General features: G+C 46.4%; 5 protein-coding genes across 5 annotated transcripts; 4 read left to right on the forward strand and 1 right to left on the reverse strand.

Annotated features, from left to right (window-relative positions):
- The first annotated feature begins 127 nt into the window (after positions 1-127).
- On the forward strand, positions 128-1,948 carry GGS25DRAFT_233161 (WD domain-containing protein). The gene is made up of 6 exons (XM_049257037.1): positions 128-431; positions 548-621; positions 681-919; positions 987-1,356; positions 1,415-1,459; positions 1,525-1,948. Exons 1-6 carry the CDS (start codon positions 319-321, stop codon positions 1,686-1,688), a joined length of 1,005 nt encoding a protein of 334 aa, XP_049117751.1. The 5' UTR covers positions 128-318; the 3' UTR covers positions 1,689-1,948.
- A 420-nt stretch (positions 1,949-2,368) lies between these two features.
- GGS25DRAFT_486199 (uncharacterized protein) lies at positions 2,369-6,413 on the forward strand. Its single transcript, XM_049260610.1, has 7 exons — positions 2,369-3,347; positions 3,421-3,787; positions 3,858-3,935; positions 4,042-4,311; positions 4,366-5,029; positions 5,084-5,326; positions 5,382-6,413. The coding sequence occupies exons 1-7, from the start codon at positions 3,041-3,043 to the stop codon at positions 6,075-6,077; spliced, it is 2,625 nt and encodes an 874-aa protein (XP_049117752.1). The 5' UTR covers positions 2,369-3,040; the 3' UTR covers positions 6,078-6,413.
- A 1,407-nt stretch (positions 6,414-7,820) lies between these two features.
- GGS25DRAFT_486200 (uncharacterized protein) lies at positions 7,821-10,506 on the forward strand. The gene is made up of 7 exons (XM_049260611.1): positions 7,821-8,533; positions 8,588-9,101; positions 9,390-9,484; positions 9,542-9,719; positions 9,786-9,866; positions 9,946-10,071; positions 10,128-10,506. The coding sequence occupies exons 1-7, from the start codon at positions 7,857-7,859 to the stop codon at positions 10,383-10,385; spliced, it is 1,929 nt and encodes a 642-aa protein (XP_049117753.1). The 5' UTR covers positions 7,821-7,856; the 3' UTR covers positions 10,386-10,506.
- A 2,052-nt stretch (positions 10,507-12,558) lies between these two features.
- Positions 12,559-14,690, forward strand: GGS25DRAFT_486204 (acetate kinase). Its single transcript, XM_049260612.1, has one exon. It carries the CDS (start codon positions 12,835-12,837, stop codon positions 14,083-14,085), a length of 1,251 nt encoding a protein of 416 aa, XP_049117754.1. The 5' UTR covers positions 12,559-12,834; the 3' UTR covers positions 14,086-14,690.
- A 1,589-nt stretch (positions 14,691-16,279) lies between these two features.
- On the reverse strand, positions 16,280-17,364 carry GGS25DRAFT_233466 (uncharacterized protein). Its single transcript, XM_049257039.1, has one exon. The coding sequence runs from the start codon at positions 17,212-17,214 to the stop codon at positions 16,384-16,386; it is 831 nt and encodes a 276-aa protein (XP_049117755.1). The 5' UTR covers positions 17,215-17,364; the 3' UTR covers positions 16,280-16,383.
- Positions 17,365-20,242: the final 2,878 nt, after the last annotated feature.

The following is a 20,242-nucleotide window of genomic DNA, read 5'->3' on the forward strand; positions in this document are numbered from 1 at the left end:
CCTGCATATGGACTTTCCGTTTGAATCCCGTCAAGGATGCAAGATTACGTAACATGATAACAAACACCCATTGAATGTTTACTTAATACTGTGTGGCATTTCTCACATGTACCATACATTAGGTACACATATGTATGTAGTTACCAATGATCAACATTGATTGATCTTGAATTCATTGTCATGTACAACGTTCATTCATCTTCACTTCAATCCTTTCTTTGATATCTTACTATCAAAGTTTTCTTTGGGCAACCTGGTTATGCAACATACATAATCTGGAAATGCAAGCTTTTATTTGCGCTCCAACAGGTTTCCGTCATGGCGCGCATTGCACCTAGAACGTCTGTTGCGCCCGAGAGGCTCAAGACTCTTATTCCTTCTTTGAAGCCAACCATCTACCACGATCCAGGTACCAACAAGACTCCAAACAAGTAAGTGAAATAGTAGTCTCACCTCACATTCACATATAATTATATACTCTAGTATACTCCAGTATACTCTAGCCTCCTTACAGACTCTCAAACTAACCTTTCTTTCTTAAACATAGCATTCGCACAATCGCCTGGAACCCCTTGGGCAATTATATTGCAACGGGCTGTCTAGACAAGACACTACGTGTCTGTATGTTCTTCACTCTCACATTTCGTGATGATTGGACGACTAATGCTAATATGTGTAAGGGAACGCTGACAAGCCCAATGTTCGCCAATCAACCGAGTTGAAGGGGCACACGGCGTCCATTGAAAAGGTCGCCTTTAATCCCGTCAAGGAGCTCGAGCTGTGTAGCGTGAGCAGTGATGGCGTGGTTAGATTCTGGGATGTCAAATCCAAACAGGTCTTAAACGAGATCAAGGGCCTAGGGGAGACATTCACCTTGGCCTGGGCTCCCCACGGCGGATGTGTCGTCGTTGGTAACAAAGTAAGATTCACCCATCTAAACCGGCCTCCCTCCAACACACGGAAACTTGGAAAACTGATTGTATTAGGAGGACAAATTATTTGTTCTTTCGTCAAAACAAAGCATCCCAATCTCGACTCACCAACAGCCTGTGCAGACTAACAACATTACTTTTTGCTGGAGTAGTGAAAGGATCTTTACTACCACTGGAGATGGGAAGACGAGGATCTTATTATTTCCTAGCTTTGAGCCTGCCTATCAATTCGATTACAAGGACGAGCAAGATGCCGAGCTCCTGTTAGCCGGCCACACCTCATCTTGCATAGCCGTTGAGCTGCATCCGTTTAACCGGTATCTAGCCACAGGTGGTACGGATTCGCTGATTGCACTCTGGGAGACAACAGAATGGAACTGCGTCAGAACTGCGACTAAGATGACCGGTCCTGTTCGGAGTTTAAGTACGTGACTGATTATTGTGGCTCGTTAGTTGATTTATACCAACTAACATTCTTACAGGTTTCTCTTTTGATGGCCTTTACATAGTGGGCGGAAGCGATGAAGGTATGTTCTCAACAGAATTACGTTTATATTATGTGTATCACGAAATTCACATCTAATTTTTGCAGGAGCTGGTATGGAGATCTTCAATTCCGAGACGGGGGAGCATCTCTGCACTTACAAGACCATGACGCCTTCTTCGGTCGTTGCATGGGCCCCGAATCGATATGCAATCGCGTACGCTGATTCAGGAAGCCTACGAGTAATAGGGGCTAGCACCGGGGGTAAATAGGATTCCCTTATGTCCGCACCATAATTCCCCACGAGGTGAATGGGCTTGCAACAGCGAGGGGTAATATCGAACATACGTATGATACCTAATTACTGTAGGTGTAACTAGAGTCCTGACATCTAATTAATCAATTGGTTTACAATGCAACATAACGCAAGATGTGGTAGTAGTTATACAAGATTGTTGTTGCTTGGGTGTAATCCATCATAGGTAATAGATGATAGTATTCATCTAATAAAGGGTTAAGATTCGCTAAATGGCCCTATGTGGTTTAATTGATCTTGACTACGTTGGCTATGTACTTGTCCCGTCCCCTAAACATCGTAGATCCACTCAAAGAGTGTAGGTAGCATCCATCTACATATCACCTGGGCATGTACCTACTACTACCTACATAGTATGCATCTTCAGCTCAGCCCTAAGAAGATATATTTTTATTACTATGTACACATGTATGTATGTAGTACTAGCTGCCTACATCGTAGTACATACAATGTCATACATATCACCGCATTATCACTACGCCTGCCCAAGTTGGGTAGGTACTATGTACCTAATGTGTACAATGCAATGAATGCATACATATGGCAGTGGAGGATTACTAATTCTATTTAGGATTCGCCCTGTAATATTGTATCCTTGTCATTGAATGTTTTTGTTGGTTGTGAACACGCTTTCCACCCTGCTGCCTACAAGTACGTGCAACATTGAACTACACCTACATATCTTTGACACACTGTAATCTGCATGTGTAGAGAAGTTTCTTACTTGCTGACAACATTGAACCGCGTGGCTGTGAAGTTGATTCATTCATTACCTAGTACCTTTCGGATTCCCATCCAATCTATGTCTACCAGATTACATACCTACCAGACTACCTATACTTACGGTAGTAAATACTCAAAAGGTCATAATTCAATTCCACTTGAAAGGCTTAGGCTACCTACTATCCACGATTTTACATAGGTTAAGAGATAACTAGATCCCCGTCCCCAATTCTCCATCCTACATTCTCCACCTTGTGGTGCTTTAGGCCCTCTTTCAAATCTTCCTTTGATCTTCTACTTTTATTACTACTTCTACTTCACAGGCTCGAGCTCAGTCGTGAGATCTATTAGCCAAATGAGTAAAGCTGAATCTTATGACATGAGACAAAATTAGAAATACATATATGCATATATATATATTTGAATATCGAATCGTATTCTCGAATAAGGGGGCGAAAAGGGAAGATAGGATAGGCCACTCGTGGTGGCTAGAAGATTGAAGCGCATTCCGAAATACCACCATTATTCATCCTGGCTCTCCCATCAGCCTATCGCGATATATTTCGTTCCGTATTGGCTTACTAGATGATGTCTACTTCTAACGGCGCAACCTCTGGTGCCGCTGCGAACGACTCCGGATCTCAGGGCGCCGACAACAGTCCGATCGCCGTAATAACCCCTCCTGCTGTTTCTCAACCACAGAATAATGGCAGTATTCCCAGACCGAAACGACTGGCATGTATGATATGCCGGAAACGCAAGCTTAGATGCGATGGCGTCAAGCCTAGTTGCAGCACCTGTACGAGACTAGGACATGATTGCGCCTACGATGAAGTGAGACGAAAGAGCGGCCCGAAACGAGGTTACGTTAAGGCCTTAGAAGAGAGACTGAGTAAGTATTAATATGGGAGAGTTCCGTTAGAGTAAGGGTTATAGATACTAAACCACCACACTCTCCGATGTAGAACAAGTCGAGACTCTCTTGAATAAGACACAGGAGCCAGCACGCACCGCTGGACCCGAAGTGGACAAAACGCCGACCGCTGCTTTCGAACAGAATCGTGGTCAGCGACCGGCAACGACCCCAAATTTCAACGTCAACAATGCCTCCATCGGTATCGCAGCAGATCGTGATATGGACAGATGGCAATTTAACGAGGAATCTCCGCAAGCTGGCAGTGGCTTAGACGAATTCAATTTTGGCGGAAATATGTCAATAAACATGAACAGTAACATGAATAATATAGGCAATATGGACAACAGCTTCACGTGGGAGATGATTGGCCTCGGGCTAGAAGAGCCACTTCCACCTCAGGATACAATCGACGAATTGTAGGCCATCTTATCACACATCCAACTCTGTGGAAATGCATTACGATTCTCTACTAACGTCGATCTCTAGACACCAGATATTCTTTGAGAAAATTCATCCATCGTTGCCCATGATTCATAAATATCGGTATCTAGCAGCGATGAATCTGTAGGTTGCCTCTCTTCCTCCTATTATTCTAGATTACTCTAGATATCTATGCTCAAGCTTTTATTTCTTCACTCATGTGACCTTCTATTCTTACTCAGTTTCTTAGGGCACCGAGTCAAAGGCCGCCCGTCGCATTACGATATGCCATCTGGACCCAGGCTTGTGCCGTGACGGACAAGTATACGGATTTAAGAGACCTATTTTACCAGCGCGCTCGTAGGTATATGGAAGCGGATTCTGTCAAGGGCTACGGCGAACACATGATTTCAGTTGCCCATGCTCAGACTCATGTGCTACTTGCCTCATATGAATTCAAGATGATGTACTTCCCAAGAGCATGGATGAGCACCGGTGCAGCCGTGCGCCAATGCCAGATGTAAGCCACTTTCGTTGAAACTGGCTCGAACTTTTATGTGCTGACAGCATTCAGGATCGGATTGCACAGGCTTGATGGAACAGGCCTTGACGTAAAACAATGCCTTCCTGCACCCCGTGACTGGACGGAGCGAGAGGAGAGACGGCGCACATTCTGGATGGCATTTTGCAAGGACCGATATGCCAGTATTGGCACAGGCTGGCCCATGACAATAGACGAGCGTGATATCATGACCCATCTACCTTCCTCGGAGGAGGCGTTCGAAATGAGCCGGCCGGAGCAGACACAGTCACTTGCAGAGTCAATGAGTCCGGCTGGAGCTGCTAAGCTTTCATCATTTGGTGGTGTCGTGTTAATGGCCTGCCTGTTCGGCCGCAATCTCATTCATCTTCACCGTCCAGATGAAGATGATCGCGACCACGACCTCAACGGGGAATTCTGGAAGCGCCATAGAAATATGGACAACATTTTGTTGAACACCTCTCTCTGTCTACCAAACCACTTAAAGCTCCCCGCTGGACTCTCTAATCCCAATATCGTGTTTACTAATATGAATATCCATACCTCAACGATATGTCTCCACCAAGCAGCTATTTTCAAGGCAGACCGGAATAAACTCCCACCATCTGTGAGCGCAGAAAGCAAGGTTCGCTGTATTACGGCAGCAAACGAGATTGCTAGCATCATGCGAATGGTGTCTCATTTGGACTTGTGTGCGGTGAGTGCTCCTCGTGTTCAATCAACTAGACGATGATATGCTAATTTAACACAGATGAACCCTTTCATATCCTTTTGCTTATACGTGTCTGCACGGGTATTCGTTCAGTACCTCAAGAGTCGGCCGGATGATGGCCAGACGGCGGACTCATTACGATTCCTCCTCGCTGCCATGAATGCGCTGAAACGAAAGAACCCATTGACCGAATCATTCCTGGTACAATTGGATGTCGACTTGGAAGCATTGGGGACGAGAATACCCAAGCTCAAGTCGGCATTTCCAAGAAGTGCGGATAGTGTATGTTCCCCCTTCCTCAATATCGCATATATACCATTAACTCATATTTTCACAGCCCGGCTCCGGTTCCAAGGTACCAAATATGTATCAAAGGTCTAACAGTAATGCGGCGAAATGTGATACTCGGGACGGAGGCAGTGGCATCCTCGCATACCGGGATGCAAATGTGGGAGGTACCGATCCCGAAAACCAGAGTTCGGCAACTGGCGGGGGAAGACCAGAAAGCTTCTCTAGTCAGAGCTGGCAGCAACTCTCCACAGGCGAGCAAAGTTCAGGCCCAGACCAATGTACTCAAGGGGTAATGCCACCGGTAACGTATTCGGGATACGTCGACGGTACAGCGAACGACGCAAATGGCATGTCTACATCGTCAAACACGGACGGACCATCGAATGGACCGACGCCTAACTCGAGCAGCGGCAGTGGTTCAGACAATCGGCAGGGTATGACAGGGACGGGTCATATGGCTAACTCGAGCGGTAGGACGTCGTTCGATACCAGTCCTGTCCATTCTCGTCAGAATCTTAGCCCGCAGGAGGAGCTAGACGCGGCTACGGCAGCCTTCTTCCAAATGGGCCCCGGTAGTGGCATAGCCCCTGAACACAACTTCGGCACTACTGAAACGGCTGGGAACGCGTTCTCGATTCCGAATGGGTGGCCCGGAACATCCGGCATGACACCAGTAACCGACGGTGTGCTTCAAACACTCATAGATATGCGAATGGATTTAGGGTGGGACTCGAGTACATGAAATTATTCCCACTTAGTTCGGTAGACATGTCAATGAGGCGGGGAAAATGTTAGTAGTATCATTCTGGTGGATTTGATACTTGGTGCAGAACTGGTTTTGCTGGGACTTGGATACCTCTTGAGATATATATATGGATGGATCAAGCTACGAGAAAAGGGCGTTTCTTGGTGCTGGATGGGTTGGCCGACTCTAGCGTGGAGGAGACATACGAAATAAGGATTATATGTACTATATATACCTACTGGCTAAATGCCGTGACGTGGCCTATGAGTTATAGTATTAGATACGTTGGCGACGACAAGAATCCCACTTACATCTATATCTACATGCCACATACCTATTACCTGCCCACTTGCTTACTTGCTTACGTGCTTGTTTACTAAGTATGTAGGAATATATACTAATACTATGTATAGTATTGTATACGTTAGGGCCTACTGCAGGATCTACTGTAGGGTATATCCTTTCTTATAATACAAAAACTAAAAACAAGTCGTCATACATTTTGTCTATCACGGGACAATTACAAAACACGGGGCATAAGCTTCTTCGTATTAGAAAGTACTAGTTCATACTAGTCTGGACCCAAGGAAAGTCAACAAAAGGGATACTATTCCGAAGCTTCAACGTGTTTGATAATAAGAGGCAATGAGTTAAAACGGCGCAGTTGGAGTTGGAGCAATTTGTCGGAAAGGAGGGGCAAATATGTATTGTTATGTACCCTAGGTAGGGTCACTGCGACTCAGTGGTAGATAGTGCGTCCAGATCTTAGATACAGTAACTGCCTGGGCAGGCTGGGCTCCTAGGTCCCTAGGTAAAAAGTAGCTAGGTTAGGTTAGTAAGTATCGTCAGGGTCCATTTCCCATTGTCGGTGGTTGCACTGGTTGCTGCAGTTCTACCAGGATAAGTCTAGGATGAGCCCAGAACAACAGGCTTCAAGGTTTAAGAGGTGGGACACTAGCATGATAAGGTAGGGCACTACTTAGATACTAGACCAGGATGGATCAGACAGGTGTTCATTTGCCACTTCTGGACTAGACTCTCCGTTCTGTCCGCTCAAGGAACCAGGTCTGGCCGCCCTGGCAGCCTAACAACTCCCTAAAGCCTGCTGGGTCTACTATGTAGTTATTATGTTGTAAGCAAACTTGGGGGGCATTTTGGGGGGGAAAGACAGGGGGGGCAGGTTGGAGATTGACGGGTTGGTGGGGCAATTGATGAAGTTGCACCTATTCCTTCTTCTTTTTCAGCTTCTATCGGCGTTTTTTGCACTTTCATCTGACTCTATTTCCCTTTTCCAACTTATTATTGTTTTTTTTTTTTTTTCTTTTTGCCTTTGTACATTCTGGGCAACTCCCGAGTCTATTAAAACTACTAAACTACTAAACTACTTTCCGCATTGCCGGTATCGTCCGATTCGATCAAACCTAATTGCTCCTTTTTTTTTCCCTGCTCTTTCCCTGGACAGCCTTGACAGCGCAATTCTCCAACTAAAACAAAGCTTTCGAAGTCAAATCATGACGGCGAAGATACTTCGCCTACGACAACCAACTTGAGAATGGGGTAAAACGAGCTGCTGGGCTGCGCCGAATATGTTCAGAGGCACTAAGAAGCGGAAGAAGAAGAAGCAGTAGTAGTAATAGCAGCAGCAGCAGCAGCAGCAGCAGCAGCAGCAGCAGCAGTCGCAGCAGTCGCAGCAGTCGCAGCAGTCGCAGTCGCAGCGAGAGTATAGAGGAATGGGAATGAGAGAGAGAGCCTTGGAGTATTATCATCAACAACATAATGGACCCCGCCTCGAATCCTTTCCCACCGCCGCCGCCACCACCACCTCCTCCTCATCCGCCGCCTCTACCTCCTACTTCAAGGACGAACAATTCGCTGTCGCACGAAATTCACCATCACAACCATCACTCCCAGCAAGCGCATCACTTCCGTGTCCCGAGTGTGTCGTCACATCCGAACTTGAGTTTGCCTACTCTTGATACCAACGATCCCGCCGTCTTCCGACGACATCTCCAACGCTTACATGGTGTACCCACTGTCCCTATAATACAAGACGACTTCGTTCCTCATGCCCAAGATGGTTTCGATCGTGACCCGAACCCTGCCCACATGCTTCAGCAGACTCATAACCAACCCACCGCTACCCTTCATCACACTCCTCGTCAACAACGTACCTCTCTTCCACCCTCGTCCTCGCATCCAGCCCCGCCCTCGCAGGGCCAATTCGGCGTTCTAACACAGAATCCCATGCCTCAACCGAGTATAATACCTCAGCTTCAGCATGAAGATGATGTCTTCACCCAATCGGCCCAGATGGGTTCCTCGGCCCCTGATACTTCTGATCACAGACCGCACGGCCAATTAGTTAATCGAATAGTCGTTGACCCACCTGATCTCCAAGCTTGGCGCGAGAAGTTGTTCAATGTTGACGATACTATTACCCTGACCAATGACGAGTAGGGAGCAGATTTTGCCTTGGGAGTTGAGTTGTTAGACTAATATTAATCTAGGTTCGAAACTTACTTCCCTCATATCGACAATGTTTATTCGCATCGCTCTACGCAGAAGTACAAGCGCAAACCTTTCGTCTCGCATTATTGGGACTGCCGAATGAAAGGGCGACCGCCCGGAACCCCCAAATCAGATGATCCCTCTAAGAAAAAGCGTAAACGAAGCGCGCGCGAAAGAGATCTTTGTGACGTCAAGATTAAGATCACTGAATATTTCCCAGGGGCGACAATACTTCAAGGCGATGGAGACACGAACGTCAACTTAGCCCAATCAAGCGCCTACCAATCCCCGCCACGCCAACTATTCAACGAAGGGCTACCACAGTCAGTAGACCCTCACCTGAGTGGTGAGAGATTTTGGACCATACAGCGAGTCAATGGAAACGGTGGGAATGGGAAGGGCGACGGCGTTGCTGGCCCCCACAAGCATAGCTTGGAGAAGAGCGATGAAATTAAGAAATCTACCGTTCAGAGATATATCGCCGCGCAGGAGAAAGAGTCAAAGAAGATTCAGGTGGGTCGTTCCTTGTATCATAGACACATGGTTGCCTTTGCGCCCTGTTTTATATATGGGAATCATCTTTCAACATCTAGGCGATTTCGGTTATTTGTTTTTTATTGTCTTCCCCCCCTGGACGCAGCGCGGTGCAGGAAAGGGGGGGGAAGGGAGTACTATAAAACTGGATCACCCCATAAAGCATTCGTCTACATTATCCTTATGGTTGTCTATTACCTAGGCAGGCCCACGGCAACTTAGAATACATGTCGAGGATGTTTGGATACTAACTCAATTCCGCTCCAGAAACCGTTACCCAGGAGGATTTCGGGGGCCGCGCTTGCAACAGCGAAAAAACACTCCAAGGAGCATGATCTAAAGCTCTACGCTGCTTGCTTTTGGTAAGTCTTAATTCTAGAATCTTGAACGCCTCGAGAGCTGATAGGCCTCCTTATTAGTCCCTTCTCCCAGCGAGTATGGATCGCGCTGGAAGCAAAGGGTATGCAATATCAGTATTGCGAGACGGACCCGTTCAAACGGCCAACTCACTTGCTCGAGGCAAACCCACGAGGTTTAGTTCCAGCTATCCGCGAGGGAGATTGGGCGAGCGGTGAGAGTACTATCATCTTGGAATATGTAAGTGATCGAAGTTATATGGTGAAGATGTTCCCCTGATCACTGGCCCCCCCCTGACCAATCCAGCTTGAGGACCATGACCGAACTGTGCCTCTCTTTCCTACAGATCCGAGGCTCAAAGCGAATTGCAGATTATGGATTGACCATGTAGGTTATCTGTTATTGTTATTGATTTACTAGGTACCTACGTAAGTACATTCGCAATAAAGGTAGCTGACTCGTGCAGATCAATGCGAAAATCGTCCCGGTTTTCTTTGCTCTGGCGAAGACGACTGATTTCGCCAAGCAGTCAGAATATACAGATAGACTACGAGGTGATATAACGGCTCTCGTCCAAGCCGCAGACGAACGGGTTTGTTTACTTTTCCAGGGGAACTCTCTCAGACACTCGTTTAACTTGTTTTGCAGGGCCCATATTTCCTAGGGGGAGATTTATGTCTCGTGGACATCCATTTTGCGCCGTTTGTCCTTCGCATGTCCCGGATACTTCGCGAGCTTCGTAACTGGGGAGACCCCATGCCGGGCACCCGCTGGCAGCAATGGACGGATGCTCTTGAACACAACCCGCATGTCCAAGCTACAACTAGCCAGAAGGAGTTGTATATTGAGACCCTAGACCTCTTTTTGAACAGTCGTCAGCCTCATGGCGAACACTTTGGATCTTGATATCACTCTTTACCGACGCACATTGTTATAGCTTATTTCTTATGAATATATATATATATATATATATTTACATATATATATTGAGAGACCTACGAATACGTATAGACTGGGATGATGGAGAAGTACATACCTAGGTATAGAAAAGGATGTGCGGGGAAAATAGGGGCTGGTTTCTGACTTGTTTTCTTCCTCCTCGTGCCTGTTCGCCTTTTGGCGATAAGCAAGAAAATCGAGGTTTGGGAGGGAAAGAAATTGATAAATAGCATCTTGGTATAGGAGTCGCGGATTTGCAAACGGCCAACCCCCCTTATTACTTATTTTTGTTGGTCCTTGGAGTTTCCCAAGGTTTCGAATACATATACATATTACACACGAGGCTCCGTGTATTTGTACGTACGTACTGTACTGCATGTATCCCACTATTGGACGAGATTAAATATATACATATACCTACTCCGTACCTACCTATGTATGCATCTATCCCCCAGCCACTCTCTCTCTGTGATGTCGCTCCCTTAGACCCAGGCCATTGTCACAGCTAGACCGGAAACCCTCGCCATTACCATGAACTCTTCCCATATCAATAGACGACGGGGCTATCCTCCTTGGATCGCGGCCGTCCATTGGAAAGCTGCTGTATTACCTATGCATCTGTGAGGACATCAACCCAAACAAGTATGTCTCGGGCAAAAAGATGTACGACCTCTCAGTACCTACGTAGGAGTCGGTCCGAGAGAACGAGCTCCGTAGACGCAGGCTGAGGCTTCAGGAAGAAAGGGCAGCAGCCCTAGCCACTTCTTCGGCCACCACCACCACGGAAGAGCCGCCGCCTAGTCAGGATGAGCCCACGGCAGCAGAAATCAGAGATATATATTTAAAAGGGAGGAGGAAAAAGTACCGAGTAGACATGATTCTCTCTACGTGGCCCGCAACGTCGGCTTGCGCGAGATCATGAGATAGTTCGAGGCGACGATCAAGAGGGAGATCTTTCTCGCCACCGTGCTTGACATGAAAGTTACCTTCCCCGTCAATGAGCTGTTCTCGGACGAGGAGATTCCATGACGGGTTATCCACGTTTTGGTGCGAAAGGAAGGCTCTATCTATCTTGGAAACTTCCCATGATAGCGCTCCAGCTCGAGGTACCTATCGGGCACTTTCAGGGGGGGCTCTATGTTTGGCTGGCTCGTATTTCTCCTTTGCCTGAAATCTATTATATATAGGTACTGCCAGGCGTGTCTGAGAACGAAGACACACGCACACAAACACATCGCGTTTCCACGTCCCTGGCCTGCCTATACTCAGTAAAACTTAGTAACCCACTAGGGAACATGGAAAGGCGTAGGAGTTGAGCAGGCCATTGCATGATCATAGGAAGTGCTCGAACCAAGTACCTACGTGGGATACAGACGTAGCTGGGCGTACCTAGTTAATGTAGTTTGAATACCTAAGAATAAGAATAAACAGCAAATTACATCGTTCACAGCCCGGCCTCTACATACATACAACTTCTATGCCATCGAAGTTTCGATGTAACCCAAATTACACACCCAGTACCCAACGACCTATGATGAGTAAGATAAGATATAACATAACACATGAGAACACATGTAGGGAACATCAATTTGGCTCAAGAGAGATGTGCTACCTACCGATGTTGGCGTCTACATCGTTCAAGTAGGTACTATACTTCATACCTATAGTTAATGCGATTTCGCAAACTCATCCATCAATCACATCCGAGATCCTCAACTTTCCAGTCTAGTAGAATAGAACGAAGGATGCAAAGTGTACATAGTTACATACATACAATAGAAAAAGAAACAGACATTTATGCACGCCAAGTAAACCAAGCAACCCCAAGAATCCCATAGAAGAAGAAAACAAAACCAAAAAAATATCAACTCAAAAAAAAAACCCAACCAAATAATCACGGGATACGGCACAAATGCCCATCGGATAGCGGCGCCGCGTGTCGTCCGAGTCCGGGGCTAGCGAGTTTTGGGGAACCCTTTTTTCTTGTAATCTACCCTTTTCTTAACGATATCTTCCGTTTCTTTTTGGTCAGGCCATTTTTCAATTTTTTTTTTTCAATTCACTAAAATTATTTGGTAGAACGTCCGTCATGGGTTGATCATGCCATGCATGATACACATGCCTTATGCAGGAGACACACAAGACAAGACAAGACAAGACAAGAAAATAAAATAAAACTCGTGACAGCGCGGGGTTGGTTGGCTGAGGGTTGCCTACCTAACCACTAACCACTGCACTGGGTTCTTATTAATTTACTGTGTAAAAGAGTAGGAAAGTAGAGAATAAAAAGGGGGGGAAGGTATCGTAACCTTTCGTGTTTTGACGAGGTTGCAATCTTTGAATAACACAGTAACACAATCAATCGACTCATTATCATCACCAATCAAGGAACCCACAAAGGGGATACACAGAGATCATGACCAAGATCATCTTATCCATCAACGCGGGGTCCAGCTCCGTCAAGATCTCGGCTTACTTGGCGAAACACCGCGGAGCCCCTCAGCAGCTTGCCGAGGCTCAGATTAACGGCTTGACGGCACCGCCAGTGCAGCTTTCCTATACGCGAGGGGACGTGAACGTTTTGAAAAACCAGGAACAGGAAGCCAAGATCGAGGATCAGGACGCTGCCTTCAAGTTCCTTCTAAACACCTTCACCAGCGATCCGGAACTACCGGAACTATCCACCAAGGCTGACATCTCCGTCGCCTGCCACAGAGTAGTCCACGGCGGGGACTACACCACCTCCAAAGTCATAACCCAGGATACTTATCATCACCTGGAGAAGCTTACCGATCTAGCGCCTCTGCACAACGCTAATTCATTACACATCATCAAGTCATGCATGGATGAGCTGCCCGGGGCTCTCAATGTAGCTTACTTCGACTCGCAGTTCCACTCGTCCATCCCCAAACACATATGCACATACCCCATCGACCCCGAAATCGCCAAGAACAATCAGTTGCGCAAGTACGGCTTTCATGGCATCAGTTATTCCTTCATCACCTACTCTGTCGCTAGCTTTCTTGGCAAGGACCCCAACGACTTGAGTATTATCGCTCTGCACTTGGGTAGCGGTGCGAGCGCATGTGCTATCAAGAACGGGCACAGTTGGGATACCAGCATGGGTCTAACGCCTCTCGCGGGACTTCCCGGTGCAACGCGCAGCGGTAGCGTCGACCCCAGCTTAGTCTTTCACTATGCGAGCGACGTGGGGAAGCTGTCGCCGTCGTCCACCAAGGACCTGCACATCTCGGTGGCCGAAGAAATCCTCAACAAGCAAAGCGGCTGGAAAGCACTGACGGGAACTACTAATTTCGGCGTGATTGCAACATCGGACAAACCCGAGTGTAAGCTAGCCTTTGACCTGCTCGTCAACCGCATCTGCGGCTACGTTGGGTCGTACTATGTGGCGCTTGAGGGAAAGGTAGACGCGCTTGTGTTTGCAGGCGGCATTGGTGAGAAGAGCGACAAACTGCGCGATGCCGTGGTTGGGCACGCTGCGTGTCTGGGGTTTGAGATCGATGCGGAACGCAATGCGGCAAAGATCCAGTCCGTTGTGCAGGATGTCGGCAAGCAAGGCGCCAGGCACCGAACTCTTGTGTGCCTCACGGACGAGCAGTACGAGATGGCCCGGGGATGCACCGAAATGGACGAGTTATGGCAATAGCTGAAGTTGATTATAGACATGCATACAGACATGCATACATTCATATCATGATACCGGAGATGGACATATAACAGGCTAGAGGCGGGTGGAGTTGCAATGGCTGGTCGTTTACCTGGGTAGGTAATTATTTAGACGAAACATACATACCTGCCTTAGGCTGTCTATAGTGACATTCGGCTAGATCTTACCGAGAAATCTTGTAATCGTCAATTAACATTTTTTTCCGATCCGCGTTGTGAAGGCCGATCTGGAGAAACGACCACGTAACTGGTGAGCCCCATTTAGCAACCAACTATGTACCCGCCTAGTTACCCGCCTAGTCAACCTAGACGGCGCATCCAACAGGGCCATCAGAGTGAGGGGATTCCCACAACATGACAAATAGTCCGATAATTTTTTTTCCTTCCCGCCTAAAGAAGAATGATCGACAGGTACGAGGAGGGGAGGGTAGACCCGCCAGACCCGCCAATTCACCTTACATAGTAAGGCGGTTCAGCTGACAAGCGCGAGGTATGTACGTAATAGTGTAGAAAGGATTCTTATATAATCCATTGGCAACGAGTGCGTGTGATGGAATGGGGATAGGAATAGGAATAGGAATAGGAATAGGAATATGGGGATGGGGATAGTGGAGTTTGAGTGCTTGATGCTTTGAACTAAAAAAAGTAAATAACATATATGACATAAATAACATTAACAACATACCCCGTCTTTTATGGAACCGGAGGTCTTTCTTCTAACAGGTAGCCAGAGCCTCCGCCGAGAGGGGACAGAAGAAAGCTGCAAGGTAACGGAAGGGGGGAGACAGACAGTGGAGGACCAGGATTAGGGATAAATTGAGGGTTTGAGGGTTTGAGGGTTTGATTGAAAAAGTATGGGGTGGACCGACGCAACCCTAAATGATCTAAAATGATGACGACGATATGCTTGATGCATGATGACGTCGATGGGGAAGGAGGAAGGGGGAAGAGGGAAGAGGGGGCTAAGGGGGTTGGACTTTCCACGATAGAGCCAACATTCAACTCGGCTCAAACCCACAAACGACACTACTCAAACTTACATCAATGACCCTCATTCTCTAACTCACAATCGAGACTTGATTACATACAATTGTGGCGTATACCTAAACCACAAAAAAAAAAAGGGGGGGGGGGTTCTTCACCATCTCCAAATTAAAGCGGTGCCCAATGCCCATGTGTTTGTTGTGTTACCCTGAATTTTTATATATACATATTTCTTAGGTAACTTGTGGCACAAATTGCCGCCGCCACACGATCCTTTTAGTCTATTATCCCTATAGGGCCCTACTTCGATATCCAGAATGCAAAGGGGCGGAGAAGTAAGGCTCTGGATCATCAGGGTCTTTGCCAAGAGCAAAGGAACTGCCAGCAAGCCTGATGCAGACATCGTGGCCCCGAGGTGAGCTTTAGCGTTTGTTTAGTTCGGCCTTCGTCGACAAAATCGCCGAGCTTTCGAAACGTTTGGCTTTCTGACGCCAATGTCACGCCATGTGCCAGATATCTTGTGGATAGAGGTAACCTAAGCTAATTATAATTTTTATAAATTTTTTTCCCAGCTTAGAAAGGTAGGGCTACCAAGATAGGGCTCAAGGATTAAGGAGGAAACCATTAGAAAATATTTTTATCATTAAACATTGATTCTCATTTTTCGTATGCAGTCCGCCCCTTTTAGGTTTCGGGCGGATGTTGGTATCTAATGCCTTAAAATCCCCCCAACGTTATGTATATATCCAAATAAATGAGAAATGCCACCAAAACTCAAGTCCTGGGACCCCTGATGACAAGTCCTTGGACACAACCTCTCTTTATGCGCCTGTGAATGCGCTCGTATATGCGAGTATACATGTACTCGCCGTCACTGTGGTTTTGTACAGCTCTTCCGTCTTTTTCAGAAGTGGAAATCAAACATCAAGGCAGTAAACCAAACAGCCTTGGTCTCCGTGTCTTGAACAGAGAAAAGCGAAGAGCACTTTATGCTCTTTGTTTGCGTTTCCTAGCCGCCTTTGAATATACAAAAAATAAATACGGTGCACCGTCGTATGCTTTGCCCGCCATGGTATCGATAATATAACCCGTAAAAAATGTTCCCAAATGTACCGAAACGCCATGTAGAAAAGACAAACCCCTTTCGTGCCACTCAGCCCCTGGCAAGCACGTAGGGCACAATATGAAATGAGCTCATTACCCCTTCATTAATACCATCTTGAGCGCCGCGCGGTGTCATGCTGACATCAAAGAAAAAGGAAAAAAAAGGAGAGAAGGTAAGATGAGGGAAATGCTAGGCACCTTCCTGACAGGCGATTGCCGCGAGCGCATCTAACCCGCTACTGGTCCTTGCCGCGCTTGGACGACTCATGAGGGGAATGTTGAGGCCACGCATGTCCCAAGCGCCGCCCGGAGACGGAAGTGGTTGTGCGTCAGAGCTGTATTGGTCTTGTTCCCACATGTGCATATCGGGAGCGGGTCCACTGTGGTGCGAGGACGATGATTTGGAAGATATTGAGCCCCGCTTGGAAGAGGAGGAAACGGACGAGCTCTTGGATTTCGACGAAGTGGAAGATCTCGACTTATCCTTAAAGTGGGTCTCGAGGTGTTGCTTCATGTTGTCTGCGCGTGTGAACTTCTTATGACAGCCAGGGTACGTGCATTGAACTGCTTTCTCGGCAGTATGAATCTTGGAGTGACGAGAGGCATGTCCCGAAGTGGTGAAGGTCTTTTCGCAACCGTGACTATCGCGATAGCGGCAGGGATAGCGTTTGCCAGTTTTCTCAGGTGCGCCGGAGCTAGCGGAGCTGTCGTCTTCATACGAGTTGGACCGACTGGCAGTGGCATAGACAGGGCGCTTCGTAACAACCTGTTGATCGCAGTAGTAGTCGTCGTATAATTGTCGCGCCGGGTAGTCGTACAGACCGGGCGTCAATGGAGAATAGGCTTCATAGCTAGCGTTGGAGTCGTACGAGTCTGAACGAAGAAGCTCCGGGGTATGAGGCGGCGGTGACTGATCGCTAGCAGTTTGGTAGTGGGTAGCTGTTTGGTATGACTGGTGGCATGCATATGGGTCGTCGTTCAGGAGCGAGACCTGACGACCGGTAGCGTCTCGGGCGTGCATTGTAGCTGTGAAGGTGGCTTAAATTGTGGTGGCCGTTGATATTGAAGCGTCGTCTCACTTTTCTCGGTAGTTTTCTTTCTTAAGCCCAAGTATAAGATTGGTAAAAAAAAAAAGATATGAAAATTGAAAACCACTGGCAATGGGAATATAGGCGACAGCAGAGCAGTATTTGTGCTCAATGGAGCATGTAATCAGGTTCTGGAAGATATATAAGGTTTTGCTGGCGGCAGCTAAAACCGGCACAAATCGGTAAGAGGGATTGTGTGAAGGTGGGTATATTTAGAATCTAGATTAACCAGGTCTAGTTGATGGGCGACAGGGAGGTGGATGAGGGGATTAATGAGAAAAATAAGGGAGAATATTGTTGGTTGACATATAGGGATGTTGGGAAGGAAAAACCAAAGGTTGAAAAGTGAGGGCGGCTTCTCATTTTCGTGTGTGAGATACGACGGGAAGTCAGTTGGTTAAAAAGGAACATGGGAAAGGCAAGAATCCCATCGAGTTCCAGTTTCCTCCACATCCGCCAATGCGTGCAAGTACCTCTGGTGGAGCATTTCCACCAGGAGGACACTAAAATGTACAAGTACAGGAGAGGAGCGACAAAGAGTGTTGCATAGTGGACCCAGGCTGACAGGGTCAGGGGTCGCTGTTACGTAGCAAATGGTTCCAAAAAAGAAGTAGAAGCGGGGGACTCGGCATATTGTACCTGACCGAGTATCACAATGTACCCTTTACGCATTGAGCTTTAACGCTCATGTACTTTACATATAACCTATGTATCATTTGTACTTTGTAGCAGTAGAAAGATCGTCGTCACCGCTTATTCCTGGCCTTACCGACTTACATAGTACTTGAAAGTAGGTATACAAGGGATATATGTATAGCAAAATTACATATAACTACTTACATGAATAAATATACATGAAGATATCCATCCATTGAAAGAGAAAGAGAAGCATTGATTCTCGTATAAACGTATAGCAGCATACATGCCTACATATCCCAAGTCTCCATACTATGTACGTAGTAAGTATAAAACCTCAAGTGCTATAAACATAGAGTTGAGCTGACGCGGAGTTTGGAACTTAGTATCTATAGTATCTAGGAAGACCGTTTATAGCAAGCCAACATTAAAGCCAACATTAAAGCCAACTCAACTCAACTCAACTCAACTCAACCCAAACCAGGCCAGGCCAGGCCAGGTATGTAGGTTGCCGAGTTTAACTTAATTCTCAAGTCGAACGTGAATATGATGACTGATTCATCGTATCCGGACTGTTCTATGATTGACACGAGGGTCTATATCGATATCCATTCCATAGGGCAGAGACTCAAGGGCCAACCTCGTGAGAAAGTACCCAGGTATGCAGGTTGAAAGTACATACATACATACATACATAGTAGTCGACAAAGTACATACAGCACGCTGAGACAGGTACATGGAGGTTCGTCTTGATATGCACGGTACGTACTACTGATCATCAGGCACGTTTGAATGTTGCATTGCTGAGATCTTGTTAGCATATCTCGCTTGACTTCCTCGATGGGTGCGAAGTGTTTATCTGCATAAGTACCGCCAGGACTATCTTGGGATACTAATCACTAGATGCATCGACGTATTACCTACAGTAGTCTAGGACCCTGTTTAGCATTCCGTTGTTTCGTGCCTTTCTTAGCATGGTATGTCCGCAAACTGCCCATAAGGAGAAACAAAATTCCAGAAAGGAGAACTTATGTTTTAGGTCACGCAGGTGTGGCGCTGATTTTGATGTCAACATGAATGATGACGTTGTGAGGCTTGGAGCTACATGTATGTACCCGAGTCATCTTGACCCTTAGGGTATCGTCCCAATCCCTTACAGATTTGCGATACATATGTATGTATGTATGGCATTGTTGAAACTAGATAGTGCTACATGTAGGTAGATATGTGTGTATATGTATGTATGTATGTCAGCCGTAGATCGAGTACAGAAGCCCTTGGTTATTGTATTTCAATAACTAGAGCATTGTATGTGATATCGATCAATGTTTATGGAAGTACATAAACTCTATCGATTGTCTTATATGTAATTCTTGCTACACTTAAGGCTACACATGTATGTTGTACGCATTGGTATACCTAGTCTGTAGGTAGGTATGCTCTATACAAGGCTTCACTACCAACATTGAAACAAAGAATAAAAGAATATTACAACAACATCGAAACTCGATCTCACGTAGGCAGTTACCAAACTCAGGGTTCTCGGAATACCCTTGGTGCAGCATCAAATCCCAAGATTTCTTCATCGGAATTCGATTCGTCGGCTTGCGCCTCGGAGGCGTTTGCGTCGAGGATGCAAGGTTTGGGGTACATGCAGTAACATTCATCAATTAACATACGTAGCAAAGGTACATACCAGTGACCTTGGTGGGACAAAGAATTGAAAGAGACCATTTTATGGTATTCTTCGTAGGGGTAAGGGTAACATAGTAAGTTAGTAACATACTAGGTACCCTACTACTAGTAGTACTGTACAATACCTAGGGTATGTAGGTAATTCAAACTGAGCCTCTTTAACAGAACCGCATCTTCCGTCAAAATATTCTCTGTCATGAATTGGATAAATTATGAACACTTTTCTTATTTTGGTTTTATTGTTACATCTGTAACATTTCTATAGCTTTTCTCACTCCCGAATCTCGTAAGCTGCAACTAGTGTCCGCAGTTAAAGGTGAGATAAGTGATAGTGGATATGTAGAGCTACCAGTCTGTAGTACCAGGTAAAGAGTACTAGGTATCAATAGCAAGGTACCTTTTAGTTCGAATGCTACTTTTTCAAAATGCCATGCTTCTCTTAATCCCCACTCCACTCCTCTTCACCCATCTCGATCCCCGGCTATCTATTTCCCTTTTTTGTTATTATGTATGCACACATTAAGCACATTAAGCCACATTTTGTGTTTGGGTCTCACAAGACACAAGCTCGGCAGGTTGATCTGCTATGTGAGTATGTATGTATGTAGGTACGCATGGAATAAGTTGCAA

This window comes from Hypoxylon fragiforme, assembly GCF_022984875.1.
Source record: "Hypoxylon fragiforme strain CBS 206.31 chromosome Unknown GGS25scaffold_4, whole genome shotgun sequence".
In the NCBI taxonomy this organism is placed as follows: domain Eukaryota; kingdom Fungi; phylum Ascomycota; class Sordariomycetes; order Xylariales; family Hypoxylaceae; genus Hypoxylon; species Hypoxylon fragiforme.